This window comes from Oryctolagus cuniculus, chromosome 11 (genome assembly GCF_051225735.1).
Source record: "Oryctolagus cuniculus isolate XC-2025 breed Fujian yellow rabbit chromosome 11, ASM5122573v1, whole genome shotgun sequence".
In the NCBI taxonomy this organism is placed as follows: domain Eukaryota; kingdom Metazoa; phylum Chordata; class Mammalia; order Lagomorpha; family Leporidae; genus Oryctolagus; species Oryctolagus cuniculus.
In genome coordinates, this window is record NC_142877.1 from 22324470 (window position 1) to 22344446 (window position 19977).

A 19977-nucleotide genomic window follows, 5' to 3' on the forward strand; every position below is an offset into this window, starting at 1 on the left:
AACCAGGGCACAGGTAACTGCAGGCAGTGTACGGCGATGCAAGGACCTGCATTTTGGAACCAGATGGATCTGAGGGAAGAATGGTCAGAGATATGCAACGCTGCTGGCTTGGAGGATGCAGAAGGGGCCAGGAGCCAAGGAGTGCCGGTGGCCTTTAGAAGCAAAAAGGCAAAGAAACAGGTTCTTCCCTACTTTGATAAAGGAAAACAACCCTGCTGACTCCTTGATTTCAGGCTAAGGAGACCTGGGTCAGACTGCTAGCCTGCAAGACTGTAGGATAATACATCTGCATTATTTTTTGTTTTGTTTTTAAGATTTATTTATTTGAAAGTCAGAGTTACACAGAGAGAAGGAGAGGCAGAGAGAGAGGTCTTCCATCCGCTGGTTCACTCCTTGACTAATCTGCCTTTCAATTAAATAAATAAATCTTTTTATAAAGAAAAGCTTGTGAAAAAATTGAATTAAGATGTGTTTCTTTAAAAAATCTAAGTATGAGAAACAAGTACTTTTTTTTAAGGTTTTTATTTATTTATTTGACAGGTAGAGTTACAGATAGTGAGAGAGAGACACAGAGAGAAAGGTCTTCCTTCTGTTGGTTCACCCCCAAAATGGCCGCAATGGCTGGAGCTGCGCTGATCCAAAGCCAGGCGCCAGGTGCCTCCTCCTGGTCTCCCATGTGGGTGCAGGCGCCCAAGCACTTGGGCCATCCTCCACTGCACTCCCAGGCCACAGCAGAGAGCTGGACTGGAAGAGGAGCAACCGGGACTAGAACTGGTGCCCATATGGGATGCTGGCACCACAGGAGGAGGATTAACCTAGTGCGCCATGGCACCAGCCCCACAAGTACTTTCTTAATGAAATACTCATCAAGTATAATTTGCTACTGTCAGGCATTATTCTAATATATATTACCTCATTTAATTCTCAAGTGTAAATTTAGACAATAGGTACTAGTATCCTCCTCACCCTTTGCAGGGGAGAAAAACATAGGCAAAGCAAACCAAGTAACTTGCCTAGGGCCGCGTGACCAACAGGCTCCAGCACCCACCTGCTTCCCCTTTCACTCCACCTGCTGCCTGCCTCATGGCTGTGTCCTTGTACACGTTTGAGTTTCTCTCTGGATCTCATCAAAGCAGAAAGTGCGGGTACAGAACGGGGCTCAGGGGCTCAGAGTGCGGCCCGTGGCGGTAGGCTACAGGGTAGAGGTCAGGATTCAGTCCTTCTGAAGCCTAGCTTGGGACTCCTTCCTTTGTGCTGTGATTCCAAAGAGGTACAGGGTAGCCACCATGCATGCATCCAAGACCCCTCCTCCACCCGCCTCTTCCTTCCTGTGTCTACTCAATGCTCTGTTCCTCCCTCCTCGGCCCAGGTCTCTTCTCACCAGTTCTTTTTTCAGGATCTGCCAGGCATGAGATACCATATATCGCCTCATGGTCCAGGAGTTGGCAAATGGCACAACAAGCCCCTTTACCTTTCAGGGGGAGGACAACAAATCTTCCCAGAAAGTCCAGTTATACTAGAAACAAACAGCTTCCTTAGTGGCAAGGCAAGAGCTCCTCTCCACTCCTTGTACCCTACCAACTGCTGCCGGAAGCCTTGTTCTGAGAAAACCTCACGCTCGGAATCTACCTATGTCACAGTGACAGATTCCGCAGGGAGGAGGGACTGGAATCTGTGGCTCTTTGTGTGCACTCATGGGCACGAGCTCAGCTGATCCCCAAGGAGCGGGATCAGCTCCGTGCATGAGGACACTGGGGTTCAAAGCGGCTAAATGACTGCCAGTCACAAGGCCATCTTAGAAAAACAGGAGGGGGGCCGGCACTGTGGTGCAGTGGGTTAATGCCCTGGCCTGAAGTGCCAGCATCCCATATGGGCGCCGGTTCGAGACCTGGCTGTTTCACTTCCTGTCCAGCTCTCTGCTGTGGCCCGGGATAGCAGTGGAGGATGGCCCAAGCCCTGCACCCACATGGGAGACCCAGAAGAAGCTCCTGGCTCCTGGCTTCGGATCCGCCCAGCTCCAGCCATTGCGGCCATCTGGAGAGTGAGCCATCGGATGGAAGATCTCTCTCTCTCTCTCTCTCTCTCTCTTTGCCTCTCCTCTCTCTGTGTAACTCTGACTTTCAAATAAATAAATAAATCTTAAAAAAAAGAAAAACGAAGGAAAAACAGGAGGGCACCGCAGGTTAAGCTGCTATACTGGCATCCTGTAAAAGAGGACTGGTTCCAGTCCCAGCAACTCCACTTCCCATCCAGCTTCCTGCTAATATGCTTTGGAAAGCAGAGACAGTTGGGCCACTGCCACCCCTGTGGGAGACCAGGGTGGAGTTCCTGGCTCCTGGCTTTAGCTTGCCCCAGACCTGGCTGTTATGGTTGTTTGGGAAGTCAATCAGTGGAAAGAAGAAATCTCTCCCTCCCTCCCTCTTCTTTCCAAATAAATATATAATTTCTTAAAAAAAGATTTATTTGTCAGAGACAGAAGGATACAGAGATTTTCCATCTTGCTGGTTCACTCCTCAGATGGCTACAAGGGCCAGTGCCTGGCCAGGTTGAAGCCAGGAGCCAGGAGCTTCTCCAGGATCTCCCAGGTGGGTAGCAGGAGCCCAAACACTTGGGCCATCTTCCACTGCTTTCCTAGGCCATTAGCAGAAGTAGAGCAGCCAGGACTTGAACTAGCACCCACATGGGATGCCAGCGTTGCAAGCTGGGGCTTTATCTGCCACACCACACTTGCCACAACAAGTATTTTTATTTTAAAGGAAACAAGAAGTTTCCAGGATGAAAATAGCATATTATTCAAAAAACATATACAGATTTTTAAAAAATTTTGCACCATAATAAACATCTTTTTCTTAATGGTCTTTTTACCATTAAGTGCTCTTTATTTGAAAAGCAGAGAGACCCAGAGATCTCCCCTTTTCACTCCCAAATGCCCACACAGCTGGGGTTGGGCTGGGGCTAAAGCAAGCAGATGGGGCCTCAATCCAGGTTTCCACGTGGGTGGCAGGAACCCAATAACTTGAGTTTTCACCACTGACTTCCAGGGTCTACACTGGCAGGAAGCTGGAGTCAGGAGCTGAAGCTGGGTACTCTGATGTGAGAAGCAGGAATCTTAACTGATAGGCCAAAGGTCCACTCCATAACTCATCTTTTAAAGCCATTTTTCCATGAAAGTTTAAATTTTTAATTTATTATTTATTTATTTGAGAAGGAGAGCGAGCGAGCTACTGCCTGCTGGCTCACTCTCCAAATGCCCACAATGGCCAGGGCCGGGCCAGGCTGAACCCAGGAGCTCAATCTAGGTCTCTGATTTGGGTGGCAGGGACCCAATTACTTGATCCATCATTGCTGCCTCCCAGAATCTGCATTTGCAGGAAGTTGAAGTCAGGAGCTGGAGCTGGGCATCCTAACCAACATTTTTTTTTTTTTTTTGACAGGCAGAGTGGACAGTGAGAGAGAGAGATAGAGAGAAAGGTCTTCCTTTGCCGTTGGTTCACCCTCCAGTGGCTGCCGCGGCCAGCGCGCTGCGGCTGGCGCACCGCGCTGATCTGATGGCAGGAGCCAGGAGCCAGGTGCTTTTCCTGGTCTCCCATGGGGTGCAGGGCCCAAGCACCTGGGCCATCCTCCACTGCACTCCCTGGCCACAGCAGAGAGCTGGCCTGGAAGAGGGGCAACCGGGACAGAATCCGGCGCCCCAACCGGGACTAGAACCCGGTGTGCCGGCGCCGCTAGGCGGAGGATTAGCCTAGTGAGCCGCGGCACCGGCCCCTAACCAACATTTTTTTAAAAGATTTATTTATCTGTTTGAAAGGCAGAGTTACCGAAAGGCAGAGGCAGAAAGAGAGAGAGAGAGAGAGACAGAGAGAGAGAGAGAGAGAGAAAGTCTTCCATCCACTGGTTCACTCCCCAAATAGCAGCAACAGCCAGATCTGGGCTGATCAGAAGCTAGCAGCTTTTTCTGGGTTTTCCACACAGGTGCAGGAGCCCAAGGACTTAGGCCATCTTCTACTGCTTTCCCAGGCCACAGCAGAGAGCTGGATCAGAAGTGGAGCAGCTGGGACTTGCACCGGCACCCATATGGGATGCCGGCACCACAGGCAGCAGCTTTACCTGCTACGCCACAGCGCCGCCCCCCTAACCAACATCTTAACAGCCAGGCAAAACGCTCACCCACCATAAACTTTCTGAAGTACTCTGGTGTTTGTTTGCATACACACACACACACACACTTGAATACTAGTCTTAAAAAAGGAATGAAATTCTGATAATGTTCCAGTGTGAATGAACCCTGAAGACATTATGTTAAGCGAAATAAGCCAGACATAAAAGGACAAATATAACTATACGACGGACACAGAATAGTTAAATTCAAACAGACAGAAAACAGAACCATGGACAGGGAATTTAAGGGTTACTGTTTAATGGGTACAGTGCTTCAGTCTGGAGTGATAAAAAAGTTCTGGAGAGAGATCGTGGTAATGGGTGCATGAGGATGTGAAGGTGAAGAGCCAAAGTGACTCCATTTTGAAACAATAAAAAGCAGCCTCCGTTTCCCATAGCAGACCCAAGTCCTTGTAAAAGCAGGCATTCAGGCATTCCGGGATATCAAAGCTTACGAAGGACAGCTAGCTCAGCAGACCAAGGGCAGCTCAGTAGAGATTACCAAATGAGGTAACTCCCTGAGCCCAAACCAAACGGAGACCCCCTCTCTGCCCTGCCCAATCACAAAAGGCCCCGCACCCTAAGCCCTTGCTGACGTATCTTCCCTTTAAAAGCGTCCCCGAACAAAGACCTGGGTCTTTCCTCCTTCCTCCGCTGCGCAGGTTGGTTGGATGAGGTCCCTGTCGCAGCTTGTACCTTTAACCTTGCTTTTGCATTTCGGTGTGATTGGGCTGATAGCTTCTTGGGGATCTACTTATCTGGGCATAACAAAGGTACTTTATGCCCCTGAACCGTACACTGAAAAAAATAGCTTAAGTAGTCAATTTTGTGTCCTTAGATTTTATCACAATGTTTAAAAACTGAATTCAGATAAAAAGCAAAAATAAGCAGCTTCAGCAATAATAGAATAACAACAACAAAAAGAAAACAGTAAAAAATGAACAGAAGATTTGAACAAACATTTTACCAAAGAAGATACAAGGATGGCAAATAAGCCCATGAAAGCATGCTCAATGTCATTAGGGAAATTCAAATTAAAACCACAGTGAGCAGCCACTGGTCACTTACTAGAATGGCTTTTAAAAACACGACGATACCAAGTGCTGGCAAGTGTGCCAAAGGACTAACACTCACCGCTGGGTCCTAGCCACTTGCCCTTGCTGGTACTTCTACTTTCTGGACTTTTGATTGCCAGTCTGGGTTTTAGGAGTTGTCCTAACGTTCTATAAATCAAACAAGTCTCTATAGGAAAAAAGGCAGCAATACATAGCAAAAATATTTAATTTAGTCAACCTTTTGGGATTATAGTTTAGGGAAGTACAAACTTTACTGTTCAAACTCTCATTATCAGAACTCTTGCCCCCCCCCCCAAAGTTTATTTGTAAATGTACAACTGGCTCTAAGATAAGACTTCATTACAATATGGGTGGCAAGGGATGCAAAGGGAGAGAATTCAGATGCTTAAACAGGAAAGGAATCAAAGCTCATCATCACTGCAGGCACAAGGAACAGCTGACTTTTTGCCAGATTTTTTAATTCACCTGTGGCCAAGGGGCCCTTCCTCACAGCCTTTGCTTTTAGCTCAACAACTCCTGTTTTTCAAATTCAGAAACCAAACAGATTTGATAGCAACAGACACTTGTAATCCAAAGTACAAGAGCTTTAGCTACGTGATGGCTGTCATTGTTTTAATAATGAAAATCAGAAATAATCTAAGTATTCAGTAATAAAGCAATATTCTTTTTAAAATTATTTGACAGGCAGTGGGAAAAATAGAAACAGAGGGCTCCTATTCTGATGATTCACTCCCTAAATGCCCACAATTGGCTGCTGCCTTGGAAACTCCCATAGGGATGGCAGGAAACCAACCACTCGTTCCCTTCAAGATATGCATTAGCAGGAAACTGGAAGTGGAAGTGGAGCCGGAACTTAAATCCGGGTTGCAGGCTTCAGGCTTCTCAAGGAGTGGCTTCACCATTCACCAAACTTCCACCCCAGCAACACTCTTTTTAAGCAAAGTGAGTCTCCTAAAACAAATCTGATTGCATCCCTTCCCTATTTAAACCCCTTCCATGGCTTCCAAATGTATAGGTGAAACTTGGGTTTGAAGCCCAATCTTATGTATTGGCCGAACCTGGGCAAGTTAATTAATCTTGCTAGGCCTTAATTTTTCAATTAATAAAGTGTCACAAATAAATGTTGAATGATTAATAACATAATGCCATATTTAAAAAATATACCACATATGTGAACTTACACATTCAAGTGTTTATATCATAACTATTACCATTTAAAATATATATATGTATACTAGTGGCAGATTCTCTACAAGTGCCTTTATATATAAGGTCTTCAAAAACTCATGGCAAGTGCGTATAATACATATTTATTTTTAAAACCTAACCTGGAGCCTCCAGGTAGGTTCAAGAACGTGTAAATTACCTGAAACTGTATGCAGAAGTACATAACTACATCCCTTTTCTAGGAAGAGGTATTATTTTTCAGATTCTGGTTTCTTACTAGCCCACAAAACGTTTAGAATAACCAACTGGATTTTTGGATGCAATTTCTAAGGCCCCTTCCATTCTAACATTGCATGATTCTAACAGGTCTCTAAGATTACCCCCCATCCCCGCTTTCACCTCTAATATTCCATGATCCCAATAGGATGCAAGAAATGGACCAGAGAGCTAACACTTCATGATCCCAAGTACCACAAGAGCTCATTCCCTTCCCCAACAGGGCAGGACTGCATTTTCGAACTTTTATGTATTTATTTCTTTATTTGAGGGCAGAGAAACAGAGAGAGACAGACAGAAGACAGAACTCCCATCTGATGGTTCACTCCCAAAATACTCACAAAGAGCCTGAGTTGGGCCAGGTCTCCCGCATGGGTAGCAGACACCCAGTTACTTGAGCTATTGAGCCCGCCTCCCAGGGTGCACATTACCAGGAAGCTGGAGTTGGAAGCCAGAGCTGGGTACTGAACCTAGGAATTCTGATGAGGAATGAGGGCATCTGTCTCTACCTCTCTATGTGCCCTGGTGCAGGCAGTGCCTGGACTGCCCCCCAACTCCACCCTTTCTTCTTGAGGCTCAGCTTGAAGGCCCCCTCCTGGGAAGCCTTTCACGGCTCCTTGTCTTTGCAGCAGGGTTTGTATGCTCCCTCAACGCTGGATTATTTGTTCCCACACAGGGCATAGGACCGTGGTTCACTGGGGAAAGCAAACCCAACTGTCAGGGGCCAGTCAGAAGCTGTGAAGCAAGCAGGTGTAACACACACCAGCTCCACCTGGAGTTTCATTTCCCCAGCTCTGGGGAGACCAGCCTGAGAGCAAGAGTAAATGCAAACATTGTTTCAGAGACTAGGGAGCAGCAGCAAGAACCGGGACCAGGCAAGACAGAGCATCTGGGTCAAAGGAAGTTTACTCAGCTTCTGCTGGGAATGAGTCCAATTCTTTCACCTTTTTTCAAGAAAAGCTGGAAAACCAGATTTGCATATGAAATTTACCAATTTTTACGTATCAACAACTAAAAAACCATTAAAGACCCACGTGATGGCTTCCAAGGTTTTCAGGCTCTGGAACTTGTTCCCTGACCATCTCCATCTTCCCATCCAAGGTCACCCTGCAAGAGGGCAGGTTTCCTATTGATCCCAGGGCCACTGGTGTGTGGACGGTTGTTGAATACGCTCACCCTTCCTGCATGGGGCTGAACTCTGGGCCTGTTTCCCTTTCCGTACAACAGGGATACAATGCCTATTTGTGAGTCGCCTGTGGACCCACATGTTCCATTCATAGAAGGGCTGCGAGTTCTGTACTTTTACACACATTAATCTTACTGGATTCTCACAATAACCTCTATGAGGTAGGTGCTAGTGCATCCACGTTTTACAGGAAACTGTAGCTCAGAGACAGGAACACCTTGCTCAATGAGAATAGTATTCTTAAAGTCCTTTCTTCCCAGGGGCTTCCCACATTCAATCCTCGCAACAGCTCTGGGTAGGCACCATTACTGCCAGATAATAAACCTTGCAAAGGGGATTCCACCAAGGCACTCTGACCCCCACTCTCCAGCCCGGTGCTGTTCGGCAGAAATATAAATGTAAATTTTCCCAATAGCTGCACTTAAAAAGTAAAAAGACACGGATGAATTTAAGTTTAATAACATATTTTATTTGATCCCATATAGGCAAACCGTTACATTCCAACATGTACACAGTATAAACGATTATTGGGGCGTTTTGCATTTTGTCCCTACGAAGGAGCACGTCTCCAGGCGGACCGGCTTCACCTCACGGGCCCAGCTGACACCTGTGACTGGCGGCCACCGCGCGGGCCACGCACTGCCAGCCCGCAACGCTTAAAGCCTCAGAGCCGCCTGTCGCTTGGCTTCAGAAGACACACACACACACAAAAAAGACGGCAGAGCATTCACCGGGTCGGGTTTTGTCACCGTCGCACTAAGGGCGGGTGCCGCCGACGCGAGACCACCTCGCCTGGCCGACCGCATCCTCGCGCCCACCGCCAGCCCAGGCGCTGCCGGGGCCGCAGCCCGGGTCCCTCTCCTTTAAAAGTACCTCACGGCTCCTCCAGCGCGTCGCTTCCTCCAGGGCCTCGCGAACGCGGCGCGGCGCGGCGCTGCTTCCGGAAGCTCGGCCTCGGCTTCCGGGCGCTCACGCGACCGCGGAATCACAGAGGAGCCTCGCGAGGCTTCCGCTTCCGGCTGCGCCTGGAGCTCCGCGGGGCAGGTAAGTTCCGCGCCCTCGTCACCCGTCCCGAGTCGCCTCCCTCTTCGGTCGCCCTTCAGCGGGACGCGTCTCTCTCCCTCCTCACCCCGCCCCCGCGCAGACGCAGTGCTGAGCCCACGGCTGCTGGACAAAAGAGTGACGCCCGGAGCTATGGCGGAGACCGAGCCGAGCTTGGGGGCCCCCCGGAGTCCCTCAGCGGCGTCGCTGGAGAAACGCGAGGAGGAAGCGGGCCCGAGCTCAGACCCGGAGCGTAACTCCGCGGGCCCCTCCATTCTAGAGGCCTCACCGCCTTCCCTGGAGCCCGCCGTCAAGGAAGCGAGTCCTCCGCCCCCCGCGGCCCTGGAGCTGCCCCTGGGCTCTGCGCCTCAGGCCGAGGCCGCTCCGCGCTCCCCGCCGGGCCCCGGCGGCTCCCGGCCCGGGCCCGAGACGTTCCGCCAGCGCTTCCGGCAGTTCCGCTACCAGGACGCGGCGGGGCCCCGCGAGGCGTTCCGCCAGCTGCGGGAGCTGTCCCGCCAGTGGCTGCGGCCCGACATCCGCACCAAGGAGCAGATAGTGCAGATGCTGGTGCAGGAGCAGCTGCTCGCCATCCTGCCCGAGGCGGCGCGGGCCCGGCGGCTGCGTCGTCGCGCCGATGTGCGCATCACCGGCTGAGCGGCGGGGCTGCGGTCCCAGGGCGTGGCGGGTGGGGCGTGGGGCGGCGAGAACCTGCTCCCCACTCTGTGAATGAAATAGAGTTTGGCAGCTCCCGTGGTCTGGTGTGTCTCTTTCGTTCGTCTTCTATTGGGGTAGTTTCACCGAGCCTGTTTCCCAGCAGGAGCGCGCGGAAGGCCTCCATTTCCTAGTCCTTGGGCCTGCCTTAGCTGTTGTGGGGTCCTTGCATGTTTGACCAGGCCTGGACCACCTGGATGATGGATTGTGGAGTCCTGCGGGTAGACGCTAACCTGCCTTCCTTCCCTAAGGCCCGAATTCCGGGGCTGTTGCCATGTGCTTTTACACCTTGCAGAGAGACTAGTTCTTGATGAACTCTGGTTTATGCCTCCAGACTTAGCGCCCCCGCTGCAAAATTTTAGGCTCCTGGTAGGGTTTAAATGGAGGAGCTGGTGTGAACGAAAGGATGGTTTGCATTACTGAAGCTATTCATTTTAACTTCTCTGCAGCTGGCCCCTAATTTAATCAGCTTAATTGTTTAGAGGGAAAAGAACTTGGCAAGAAAGGAGGAAAATCTGTGCTAACCGGGACTCCTCCTCTCTTGAGGCTCTGCCCACTCGAGGAGGGGCTCCTCGGGTCCCACCCAGCAGGGCCTGAACACAGCAGGTGCGAGACCTGCTTCCAGCAATCAGCACTATAGTCCATCTGCAGCTTGCACCAAAAAGCATGAGCCAGACTGGACTAAAAGCTGGTATGGGTATTTTGCTTTTGAATAAAGAAAAACATTTAAATGGATTCACAAGTACTTTGAATACTTTCTTGGGATTTCCTGACACAGGTTGTTTCTGCTTTGCTGCAAAATATCCATTTAGAGGGCAAGAGCAGGCTTCCGCTAAAGATAGGGTTTTAGCTCCCTGCTAATGCACCTGAGAAAGCAGCAGCAGGTGGCCCAAGTACTTGGGCCCTGCACCTTCATGGGATACCTGGCTGGAATTTCAGGATCCTCGCTTCAGCCTGGCCCATCCCCAGGCTATTTGGGGAGTGAACCAGCAGTTGGAAAATCTCTTAACCCAGACTTTCAAATATATTGTTGGGGCCAGTGCTGTGGCTCAACAGGTTAACTCCCTGGCCTGAAGTGCCAGCATCCCATATGGGCACCAGTTCGAGAACCGGATGTTGCACCTCCAATCCAGCTCTCTGCTATGGCCTGGGAAAGCAGTAGAAGATGGCCCAAGCCCTTGGGACCCTGCACCGTGTGGGAGACCCGAAAGAAGCTCCTGGCTCCTGGCTTTGGATTGACACAGCTCTGGCCGTTGCGGCCATCTGGGGAGTGAACCATCAGATGGAGGACATCTCTCTCTCTGCTTCTCCTCTCTCTGTGTAACTCATTTTCAAATAAATCTAAAAAGAAAAAATGTTAATACAGTGAGATTCTGCACCTCACAAGAGAAAACAATGCATATTAAACCAAGGGCAAAGAACTAATTAATAGAAACACAGCAACAAGAACCTGTTTTATTTTTTCCAAATACAGATACAGAAGTTTGCTTGTTTTGCAAATATTGCTTCAAAGCAACATTTCTATATACAGCGCCTTCTGTTCTAATAGCGCGTAAACATAGATATATATCCACAGTGCAATGTTGGCTCATCAAGGATCCACCTTGCATATACTCATCACTTAAAATTAGTCAAATCAGAACTGTTCTTATCAAGGCAATTTCTTATAGGTGGATAGCTTTTCTCAAAAAACCAAACTTAGGTAGTGCACATATTTCTAAATGGTAACAGCAAGGTTTGAGTCAGTTTCCAGTGCTCCAACTTGGGGGTTAATTCAGCTTGACCCAGAAACTGGGAATGGAGCCCCTCAACATGGCTTTAAGTTAGGGAAACACACTGAGGTTTCTCAGAATTTGAGGAGTCATCCCTGCTTCCCTAAGAACAAAAGTCAAAATGAGTGAAATGGATTATTTCTTTTACAAAACTTAATAAACCCAATAATGGCCACTTGGCAAAATGGTAATTCAGTTTCTGCTTCTTTGAACAAGACACAAAATTGACTGTCTTAAAAGTTAACAGTTTCCCTAGATGTAATACTTAAATGCATTTCCAGAAGAAAAAATCAGTATAATACAACATCATCATGCCTCACAGTTGTGGCTACAGAAAATCATCCTGTTTCCTTCCCTTTTTAGTCCAACATCACACAATGCTTACACAGCTGTCTAGTAAACTGTCCAAAACACTGATGCTGTGCACACTCCTTGAGCATTTTTTCCCACATCAGAAACACCAATGTTGGCAGCGGGAAACAGCATCTGACAGGGGAATTGTGTCAACTTCACTACCTATGTCACAGCCACATGTGTTCCCTCTGATGGATAAGCTACAACAGGTCAACTTATACCTGGCCTGGAATTCACTTTATATCAAATGGTGGACACTACTAGAGCATGCCCTGAAACAGGTCTTCCTTAGTAGAGGCCTGAATTCATGACCACAGCAACCTGCGCCTTAAAGCCTAACCATTCCAAAGGGCTCTGGAGTGACTGCTATTGAGATTCTGGCTACTTCACGTTTACATAGTAAATAGTTGCAGCACATAACATTATAGATTCATAAACCCATAATTAACTTGTGTTAATGGACAACTGTGCTTTGATTTTTGCCTTTAGTGATAAGAAAACTAGTGAAAACGGGTTACTCCTCAAAGCATAGAACATTTTAACTTTGCCTAGTAAGGAAAAACAAAATATAGCAATTACATGTGGAACCATAACCTGCAAAAATAACACAAATAATGTCTCAAAGGTACAAATGGGTTGTACCTGGACCTTAAGCAGCATAATTACCTTGATCTCACAAAATAATACGTGGAACTTAAAGTGTTATATTAACAAGACAATTCTGAAGATGCAGACTATTGAACACACCCTTCAGGGGAGGAGAAAAGCGGCACATGTCACATCTGAAGTTTGTTTACAACAGTATAAAATAACAAGGAAACATCCCCAAACCACATTCCTCGTAACAAATCTTTACAGTGAAAGTTCAGAATTTTGGGAAACTTTTTTTGGACATTAAATAGGACCAGGAAGCTGTCAATGTTGAGACGTGGGTAGAAAATGCCATCCCCTTTGGGTTCCAGACTCTGCCTGTTTCAGTTTGGAATTCCTCCTAGATTGTTAACACAGTGAGATTCTAGTTCCTCCAAGGGCTGTAGGGTTCTGCTACAAAAGCCAACTCTGGGGTGAGGTTACACAGAACTCGTCCCGGGTACCAGGAAGTCATGCAAAAGATGTGAGAAAAGTGAAGTGTCCTACTGGAAAAGCACGGCAGCCAAGGCCTCTGCTGCTTCCCAGCCACCACTGAATGGTCAAGTCCCAACCTTCCCGTTAGGCTGGAACATGAAATGATGCCTGCTGCCTAAACACCATGCCAGGCAGAAACCAGCAGGGTTGGCTACCCCAACCTGACAGAAGTCAATTAAATAAACTGCAAGTAGAATTTACAACTGTCCCCAAATAAACTTTTTTGGCTCTCATTCCATTTATCATCAGTGGCACGATTTCAAGTGAAGTTTGTGCAAAATGACTCTTCTTCATTCAACGATGTGCACAGAAGAAGGGAATCCCAAAGAGTCTATCTGCCAGCTTCTTGGCAGGCTTCAAGATCAGAGTGCCCTGTCCTCCAGCAGCCAGAAATGGCCTCTCCGTCCAACATCCCTCACATTCCTGGCTGGATCCCTGAAGTCAGTTGGTGTCACGTGCATTCGGCATGCTAGGTTTGTTCATTTAAATACGTGAAGCTCCTCTTGCAGGTGCCCCAAGGTGGTGCCCCCATTAGTTCTGGGTGCCCAGTTTCATGTAGAGCAGCAGAGGGCAATCTGCTGCACCTTGCCCAGGTCTGTAAGTAGCTGCTTGATGCAGTGCTTGAGTTGTGGCAGCCTGGCCAGTGGCTCTGGGGGCTCCAGTTCCCCAGTATAGTCCAGCCAGCTCTCCAACACTGTGGCAGAAGAGAGAAAGAAGACTCTGTGAGCCCTCAACACTTCATTTGCAAGAAGATCAACAAGGTTCTCAGCACCTTATCCTGTTGCGAGCTGGGAAGGAGGGACACTGAAGCCAACATTATCTCAATACCTGCTCTACATACTCCTGGAAGAAAGCTCAGTTGCTTTGGAGCAGCAGAGTCTTGTGCAATGATGAGAATGGTCAGCATGGTCCAGTACAGTAGCACATGCAGCTCCTGAGCACTTGAAACATGGCTAGTGCAATTCAGGAACTGAATTTTAAATTTACTCTGTTCGCTGGTGGCTACTATATTGGACAACTGGGTCTAAAAGGCTTTCAAAGACCCACCTTTCTTAGTGTGACTGCCCACTCTTTACAGAGCTTGCCCATGTTGCAAATCAGAAAGCCTGGTCTTTTAGGATCAAAAAAAAAAGGGGGGGAGGGACTTGAAAGGCTCTGTTTTTTATCACCATAAACTCTGATTTGCTTTATATTAGTTCCTGTGCTTACCCAGCTTGCCAAGAGCCATGCCTCAACCCGTGCTGAGCACCTCTGGACCCTGGAATGCAGAAGGAGGCAGACCTACCCAGCCAGTGTCTGTTCCTCCGGCCGCCTGCAGCCTACCACACAAACCCCAGCTCTCACACCTAACCCCACCGTCCTCTCCACCTTTCTAAATCCTTTGTTCCCAGCAAGTTACTCCTTAGGGAAGCCTCCTCAACTCTACACTCTGAATCTACTCCCTGAGTTACAGAGGCTATGGTACCATATGTTCTCCTGTGAGCATTTAATAATCTGTGATTAACCACAAGGAAATAAGAAAAACAAGACTGCCTTTTTGTACCCACACTTGGAAACCAAAAGTAAAAAATCCAAGTCATGTGAGAGGGACTAGTGGTCATCTGAACAGCAACTCCACAGTCACCAGTTTCAATCCATCAGTAAGTCTTAAAAAACAAGATCTAGAGGGCAACAACAGACTGCTGAGCAAACAGGCACAAGAATAAATGGTGGGGCCTGTGCTATGGCGAGTGGGTTAGCTGCCTGCAGAGCCAGCATCACATATGGGTGCCAGTTCAAGTCCCGGCTGCTCCACTTCCCATCCAGCACTCTGCTGTGGCCTGGGAAAGCAGAAGACGGCTCAACACCTTGGGCCCCTGCGCCCACGTGGGAAATCTGGAAGAAGCTCCTGGCTCCTGGCTTTGGATCGGCCTAGCTCCAGCTGTTGCGGCCACTTGGGGAGTGAACCAGCAGATGGAAGACCTCTCTCTCTCTCTCTTACTCTCTGCTTGTGCCTCTGCCTAACTCTGCCTTTCAAATAAATAAATAAATGGAGAAAAGGCAGTCAGGACTGGATGGATCAATTTGAAAGGGGAGGGTAGACAGTGTCTTAGGCAAGATGCTGCTGCAGGTGCTGAGCGACCCCTCTTAAGATCACCTGAACTACCTCCGATCTGGTGCCAGGCTTGCTGCAGAGGGCACCCCTCAACAGCGGCTCAGGAGACAAGCGCAGGGAAACAAGCAGCAGCATGCAGACTGGCACAGTGTATGTCACTCAGTAGTGTCCGAGCATGGTTTATGGGAGTGTCTGGAACTCCTGAGACAGAAGCTCGCTCTCCAGATCTGCTGGGCTGAAGAACAAGGCCAAAGGCATGGGAAGTCAACAGCATCTTGGGACCCGAGAGTCCGGCAGGCCAGCCCCCCGAGCTTTGGGCTGCCCACACCATTATCCCAACTTCGCTCTTCAGGGAGTGAAACCACTTCTAAGTATACTTCTAAGTATAATGGTTGCTAGCAAGACAAGGTCACCACGGGAAAAGTTTCACTTCAAATACACTCTTCAAGCTCATCTGTATAGAGACCATTGTTCACTATGGTATTTTTTCCTTAAAATAATACTTCTAAATATTAAATACTAAAATATTTAATATTTCACTTTTAATGATCATTTAATTTCCTTTGTCTTTTATTTTTATCATTTATTTATTTGAAAGGCAGAGTGACAGAGAGACACCCACACATATACAGAAAGAACGAGAGTGAGAGAGAGTCCATGTTTCCATCTGCTGATTCACACCCCAGATTCTCACAACAGCCAGGACTGCGCCAGGCTGAATCTAGGAGCCCAGCATTCCATCCAGGTCTCCCATGTGGATGGCAGGGGCCCAAGCACTTGAGACATCATTTGCTGCATTCTCAGGCACATCAGCAGGAAGCTGGATCGGAAGCAGAGGAACCAAGACTTGAACCTGCACTCATGTGTTGGTTGCAGTTGTCCTAAACAGTTGTTCCACAATGTCTTCTTTCCTTTGCCCCCACCCCTTTTTAAGATTTATTTATTTATTTATTTGAAAGGCAGAGTTACACACAAAGGCATAGGCAGAGAAAGAAAGGTCTTCCATCTGCAGGTTCACTCCCCAAAAGACCACAACGGTTGGAGCTGTGCCGATCTGAAGCCAGGAGCCAGGAGCTTCCTCTGGGTCTCCCACGTGGGTGCAAGGGCCCAAGGCACTGGGCCATCTTCTACTGCTTTCCAGGCCACAGCAGAGAGCTGGATGGGAAACGGAGCAGCTGGGACTTGAACTGGCATCCCATATGTGATGCTGGCACTGCAGGTGGCGGCTTTACCTGCTATGCCACAGCGCTGGTCCCCCTTCCTTTGCCTTTTAAACTACTATTCACATAGCTTTATAAATTATTAAATAATGGTTAATAGTAAAAAATGACTTTTATCTATGTGTGTCAATATGATAGCTTTTCTGTTTTCCTATCTGCTGGGTCAGTCCCTAAATACCTTCAATGAAAAGGCTGGGCAAGATCAAAGCCAGGAACTCCATCCAGGTCTCCCATGTGGATGGCAGGGACCTAACTAATTAAACTATTACCTGCTGCCACACAGAGTATGCATGAATAGGAAGCTAGAATTCATAGTGGGGCCGGGACTTGAACACAGGTGTCATAACCACTAGGACAAATACCTGCTCCACTAGGCTTTTTTTTTTTTTTTTAAAGGACTGTTACATCCAAATTTCTATAAAAGCTTAGTTCATCTTGATGGCATTTAAATGAATTCAAGAGTTGATTCCCAGGAATGGTGTTTTGGAATAATGGGTTAAGCCGCTGCCTGTAATTTCAGCATCACAAATGGGCATTGGTTCAAGTCCCAGCTGCTCCACTTCCAATCCAGCTCCCTGCTAATGTGCCTGAGAAAGCAGCAGAAGATGGCCCAAGTACTTGGGCCCCTACATCTACATGGAACTGGATGAAGCTCCTTGCTCCTGGCTTCAGATGGCCCAGCCCCAGCCATTGCGGCCATCTGGGGAGTAAACCAATGGACGGAAGATCTCTCTCTATAGATCTCTACCTCTCTCTGTAAGTCTGCCTTTCAACTAAATTTTAAAAGTTCTTTAAAAAAACAAACAAACAAACAAAAAAAAAAACTGATTCCCTTGAGGCAGCATTATGGCACAACAAGTTAAGCCCCAGCTATGATGCCAGCACTGGTTAGAGTTCCAGCTGTTCCACTTTTGATCCCTACTACTGCACCTGGGAAGGCAACAGAAGGTGGCTCAAGTGCTTGGGCTCCTGCCACCCAGGTGGGAGACTCAGAAGGAGTTCTAGGCTCCTGGTTTTATCTTGTACCGCTCCATGTTCATCATCACAAGTTCAGTCTTCCAGTCCCATCTGCTGTTACCAACATCTGGGAGATGCCCAGAGCTACACAAATGACTCAGCCGGGTGCTTAAATCTCTACCAGCTAAAAAGGAGAAACCTTCATGTTAGCTTTCATCAAAGGTTAAAATAAAGGGTTTTTCAAACAAAATCTTCATATCTAAAAATTAAAGTCAAAATTTTAATTCTCCACAGATCTTTGTTGGTTCAGGGGTAGGTGTCTGAGATCCTGGTGCAGATGCTGCCCGGGATGCTCACATCCTACATAGGAGTTCCTGGGTCCACGTTCCAGCTCTGCTTTCAATCCCAGCTTCATGCTAGTGCATATGCTGGTAGGCAGCAGGTGGTGGCTCAACTACTTGGGTCCCTGCCACCCATGTGGGAGACCCTGATAGAGTTCCAGCTTCTGACTTCCGTTCTATTCAGGCCTGGCTGCTGGGGGCATTTAGTGGGGGAAACAGCAGATGAGATATTTCTGTCTCTTTCTCTGCCTCTCAAATACATAAAAATTTTAAATAATAAAAAGCATTTGCTCAGATGACCCATTTCCTGCAAGCAGAATCCAGCTGCCCCTCTGCATACCTGCCTTTGCAGAAGGGACTGCACATGGAGGCAGGGACCTGTGACCTCAATATAGACCTTAGAAGTGCCGATAAGTATCAAAGTCAGGCTTGGGTGCCAGCGCTGTGGCGTAGCAGGTAAGGTTGTACCACCTGCAGTCCTGGCATCCCATATGGGCGCCAGTTCATGTCGCAGCTGCTCCACTTCCAATCCTGCTCTCTGCTATGGCCTGGAAAGCAGTGGAAGATGGCCCAAGTGCTTGGGGCCCTGCACCCACATGGGAGACCCGGAAGAAGCTCCTGGCTCCTGGCTTCAGATCCACATAGCTATGACCATTGCCGCCATTTAGGGAGTGAACCAGCAGGTAGAAAACCTCTCTCTCTCTCTTTCTCACTCTCTCTCCCTCCCTCTCTCTGTAACTGTCTTTCAAATAAATACAATAAATCTTAAAAAAAAAAAAAAAAAAGTCAGACTTGTCCACTTTGAGGGGAGAAAGGAGGTGGGATGAGGCTGAAAAGAAGAGGCCAGAATGCAGCCACCTCTCAGGAACAGGGGTTCAGGAAGCAGCTTATCTGGGGGAGAGGGAGCTCAGTGCAGGCCAACAGGTAAGGGCCAAGGAAGGAGCCTACCATCCAGCTCCTTCTCTATGGAGTCCATCCGGTGTGTGACTTCATCCTGCAGGGACTCCACGTGGGTCAGCAGGTTAAACTGCCACTGGTGCTGGGAGCTCAGCAGCCCCTCCCCACCTCTGTCCAGCAGCTTCCGAGCAGGGGCTTCTTCCGGGAGGATGCTTTTGGAGACATAGTCCCTCACCTGGGGGAGCAATGCAGGGAGTTACTGAGTGCGGGAGCCTCCTAGGCCCTTTCCTAAGCAGCCAGAGTCTGGAACCACCTGAGAAACCAGCTGCAGTCTGTAGACTCCAAACCCCTCACTCCGTTTACCCTTTCCCCTGGACCCGTCTCACCACCGCAGGGCAGTACAGACCTCTGGCTCAGGAGGCCCCACAGCTGCTTCTCACTGACTGGCTCAATGCCCTGGCCTGAAGGCGGAGTCACAGAGTGGCTTCCAGAGCCCTGGGATCTGACCAGAGCAGGGCTAGTGGAGATAAGGGTTAGTATGTGGGAGCGCACACAATTGAGTTTCAAGTGCCAGCTCCATTTCCTGCAGAATGTGTGACCCAGCAGCAGTTATTTCTCTCTGAGCCTCTGTTCTTCAGGAGAAAGATGAGAAATAGTAAAACCTACTTTGAGGGTTCGGGAGGATGGAACAGAATAATAATAAAACAGGATCAGCTCATGGATACTTCCCCAACAACAAAGGCCCACAATCTCCTAATGCTGAATCGTGTACCAGACCCTAGAAACCCGCCTGTCCACAGGACCACAAGCCTTTTCTGGAATTTGGGAACTCCACCTAGCATTCACTTATTTTAAATGAAACAGATTATAGCTAATATTGATTTAGTGTTTACTATGGGCAAAACCATGTGCTAGGAGCTTTTCTCAAATACACTGTGCAGCAAATGAGGATCTGTCACTGGCCATCCAGCAGGTAGGGAAACAGGTCTGCAAAGGGAGGCAAAGGAACTTGCTCAGAATCACAAAGGGGCCGAGTCCAAGCTCAGCTGGGTCTTTCTTAAAAGACAGGGTCCTTATCACCTTCCTCAGCACTGTCTGAACCTGTGACCCTCATAACCCTTGAGGGGCTTACAGCCCAGGATGCTTCCTCCTGGCCATGTGTAGCCGGCCATGCCCTTAATGCCAGCAACACCACCCTGTGGGATCAAGGGTGAGACCAGAGGTGACAAGGGCAAGAAAGTCCTCCAATCAATCACAGAGGGCACAATGACCCTGGAAACAGCTCGAGATGAACACACTGGCAATGATGGTGGCAGAAGGCTCCAGAAGAGAATGACCTGAATAACAGCTACAAAAGTGGCTCTGAGGCCGGCGCTGTGGCTCAATAGGCTAATCCTCCACCTTGCAGCGCCGACACACTGGATTCTAGTCCCGGTCGGGGCACCAGATTCTGTCCCGGTTGCCCTTCTTCCAGGCCAGCTCTCTGCTATGACCCAGGAGTGCAGTGGATGATGGCCCAAGTACTTGGGCCCTGCACCCACATAGGAGACCAGGAGAACCACCTGGCTCCTGCCTTTGGATCAGCGCGGTGCGCTGGCCAC

General features: G+C 48.6%; 3 protein-coding genes across 28 annotated transcripts in view; 1 reads left to right on the plus strand and 2 right to left on the minus strand.

Annotated features, from left to right (window-relative positions):
- The window catches only part of CNBD2 (cyclic nucleotide binding domain containing 2), a 59903-nt gene extending 51028 nt beyond the window's left edge, over positions 1-8875 (minus strand). For 2 of the 6 annotated variants that reach the window (XM_089307136.1, XM_089307144.1), the window contains exon 1: positions 8737-8875. Coding sequence is in view for 3 of the 6 variants with exons in the window: in XM_089307134.1 (XP_089163260.1) it covers positions 7019-7105 (87 nt within the window). In the remaining 3 variants the exon portion in view is untranslated. Of the gene's footprint in view, positions 1-1381; positions 1448-7018; positions 7369-8736 lie in introns of those variants that run through there. The other 4 variants (XM_089307141.1, XM_089307134.1, XM_002710782.6 and 1 more) reach the window with 4 other exon arrangements.
- SCAND1 (SCAN domain containing 1) lies at positions 8768-10976 on the plus strand. The gene is made up of 2 exons (XM_089307146.1): positions 8768-8907; positions 9008-10976. Exon 2 carries the CDS (start codon positions 9058-9060, stop codon positions 9556-9558), a length of 501 nt encoding a protein of 166 aa, XP_089163272.1. The 5' UTR covers positions 8768-8907; positions 9008-9057; the 3' UTR covers positions 9559-10976.
- Positions 10977-11040: 64 nt separating this feature from the next.
- Positions 11041-19977, minus strand: part of PHF20 (PHD finger protein 20) — a 141637-nt gene continuing 132700 nt past the window's right edge. For 20 of the 21 annotated variants that reach the window (XM_089306836.1, XM_089306837.1, XM_008255971.5 and 17 more), the window contains 2 exons: positions 18428-18611; positions 11041-13560 (listed from right to left, as the gene is read on the minus strand). In XM_089306836.1, the coding sequence (XP_089162962.1) occupies positions 13418-13560; positions 18428-18611 (327 nt within the window). In that variant the 3' untranslated portion in view covers positions 11041-13417. 21 annotated transcript variants of the gene reach the window in all.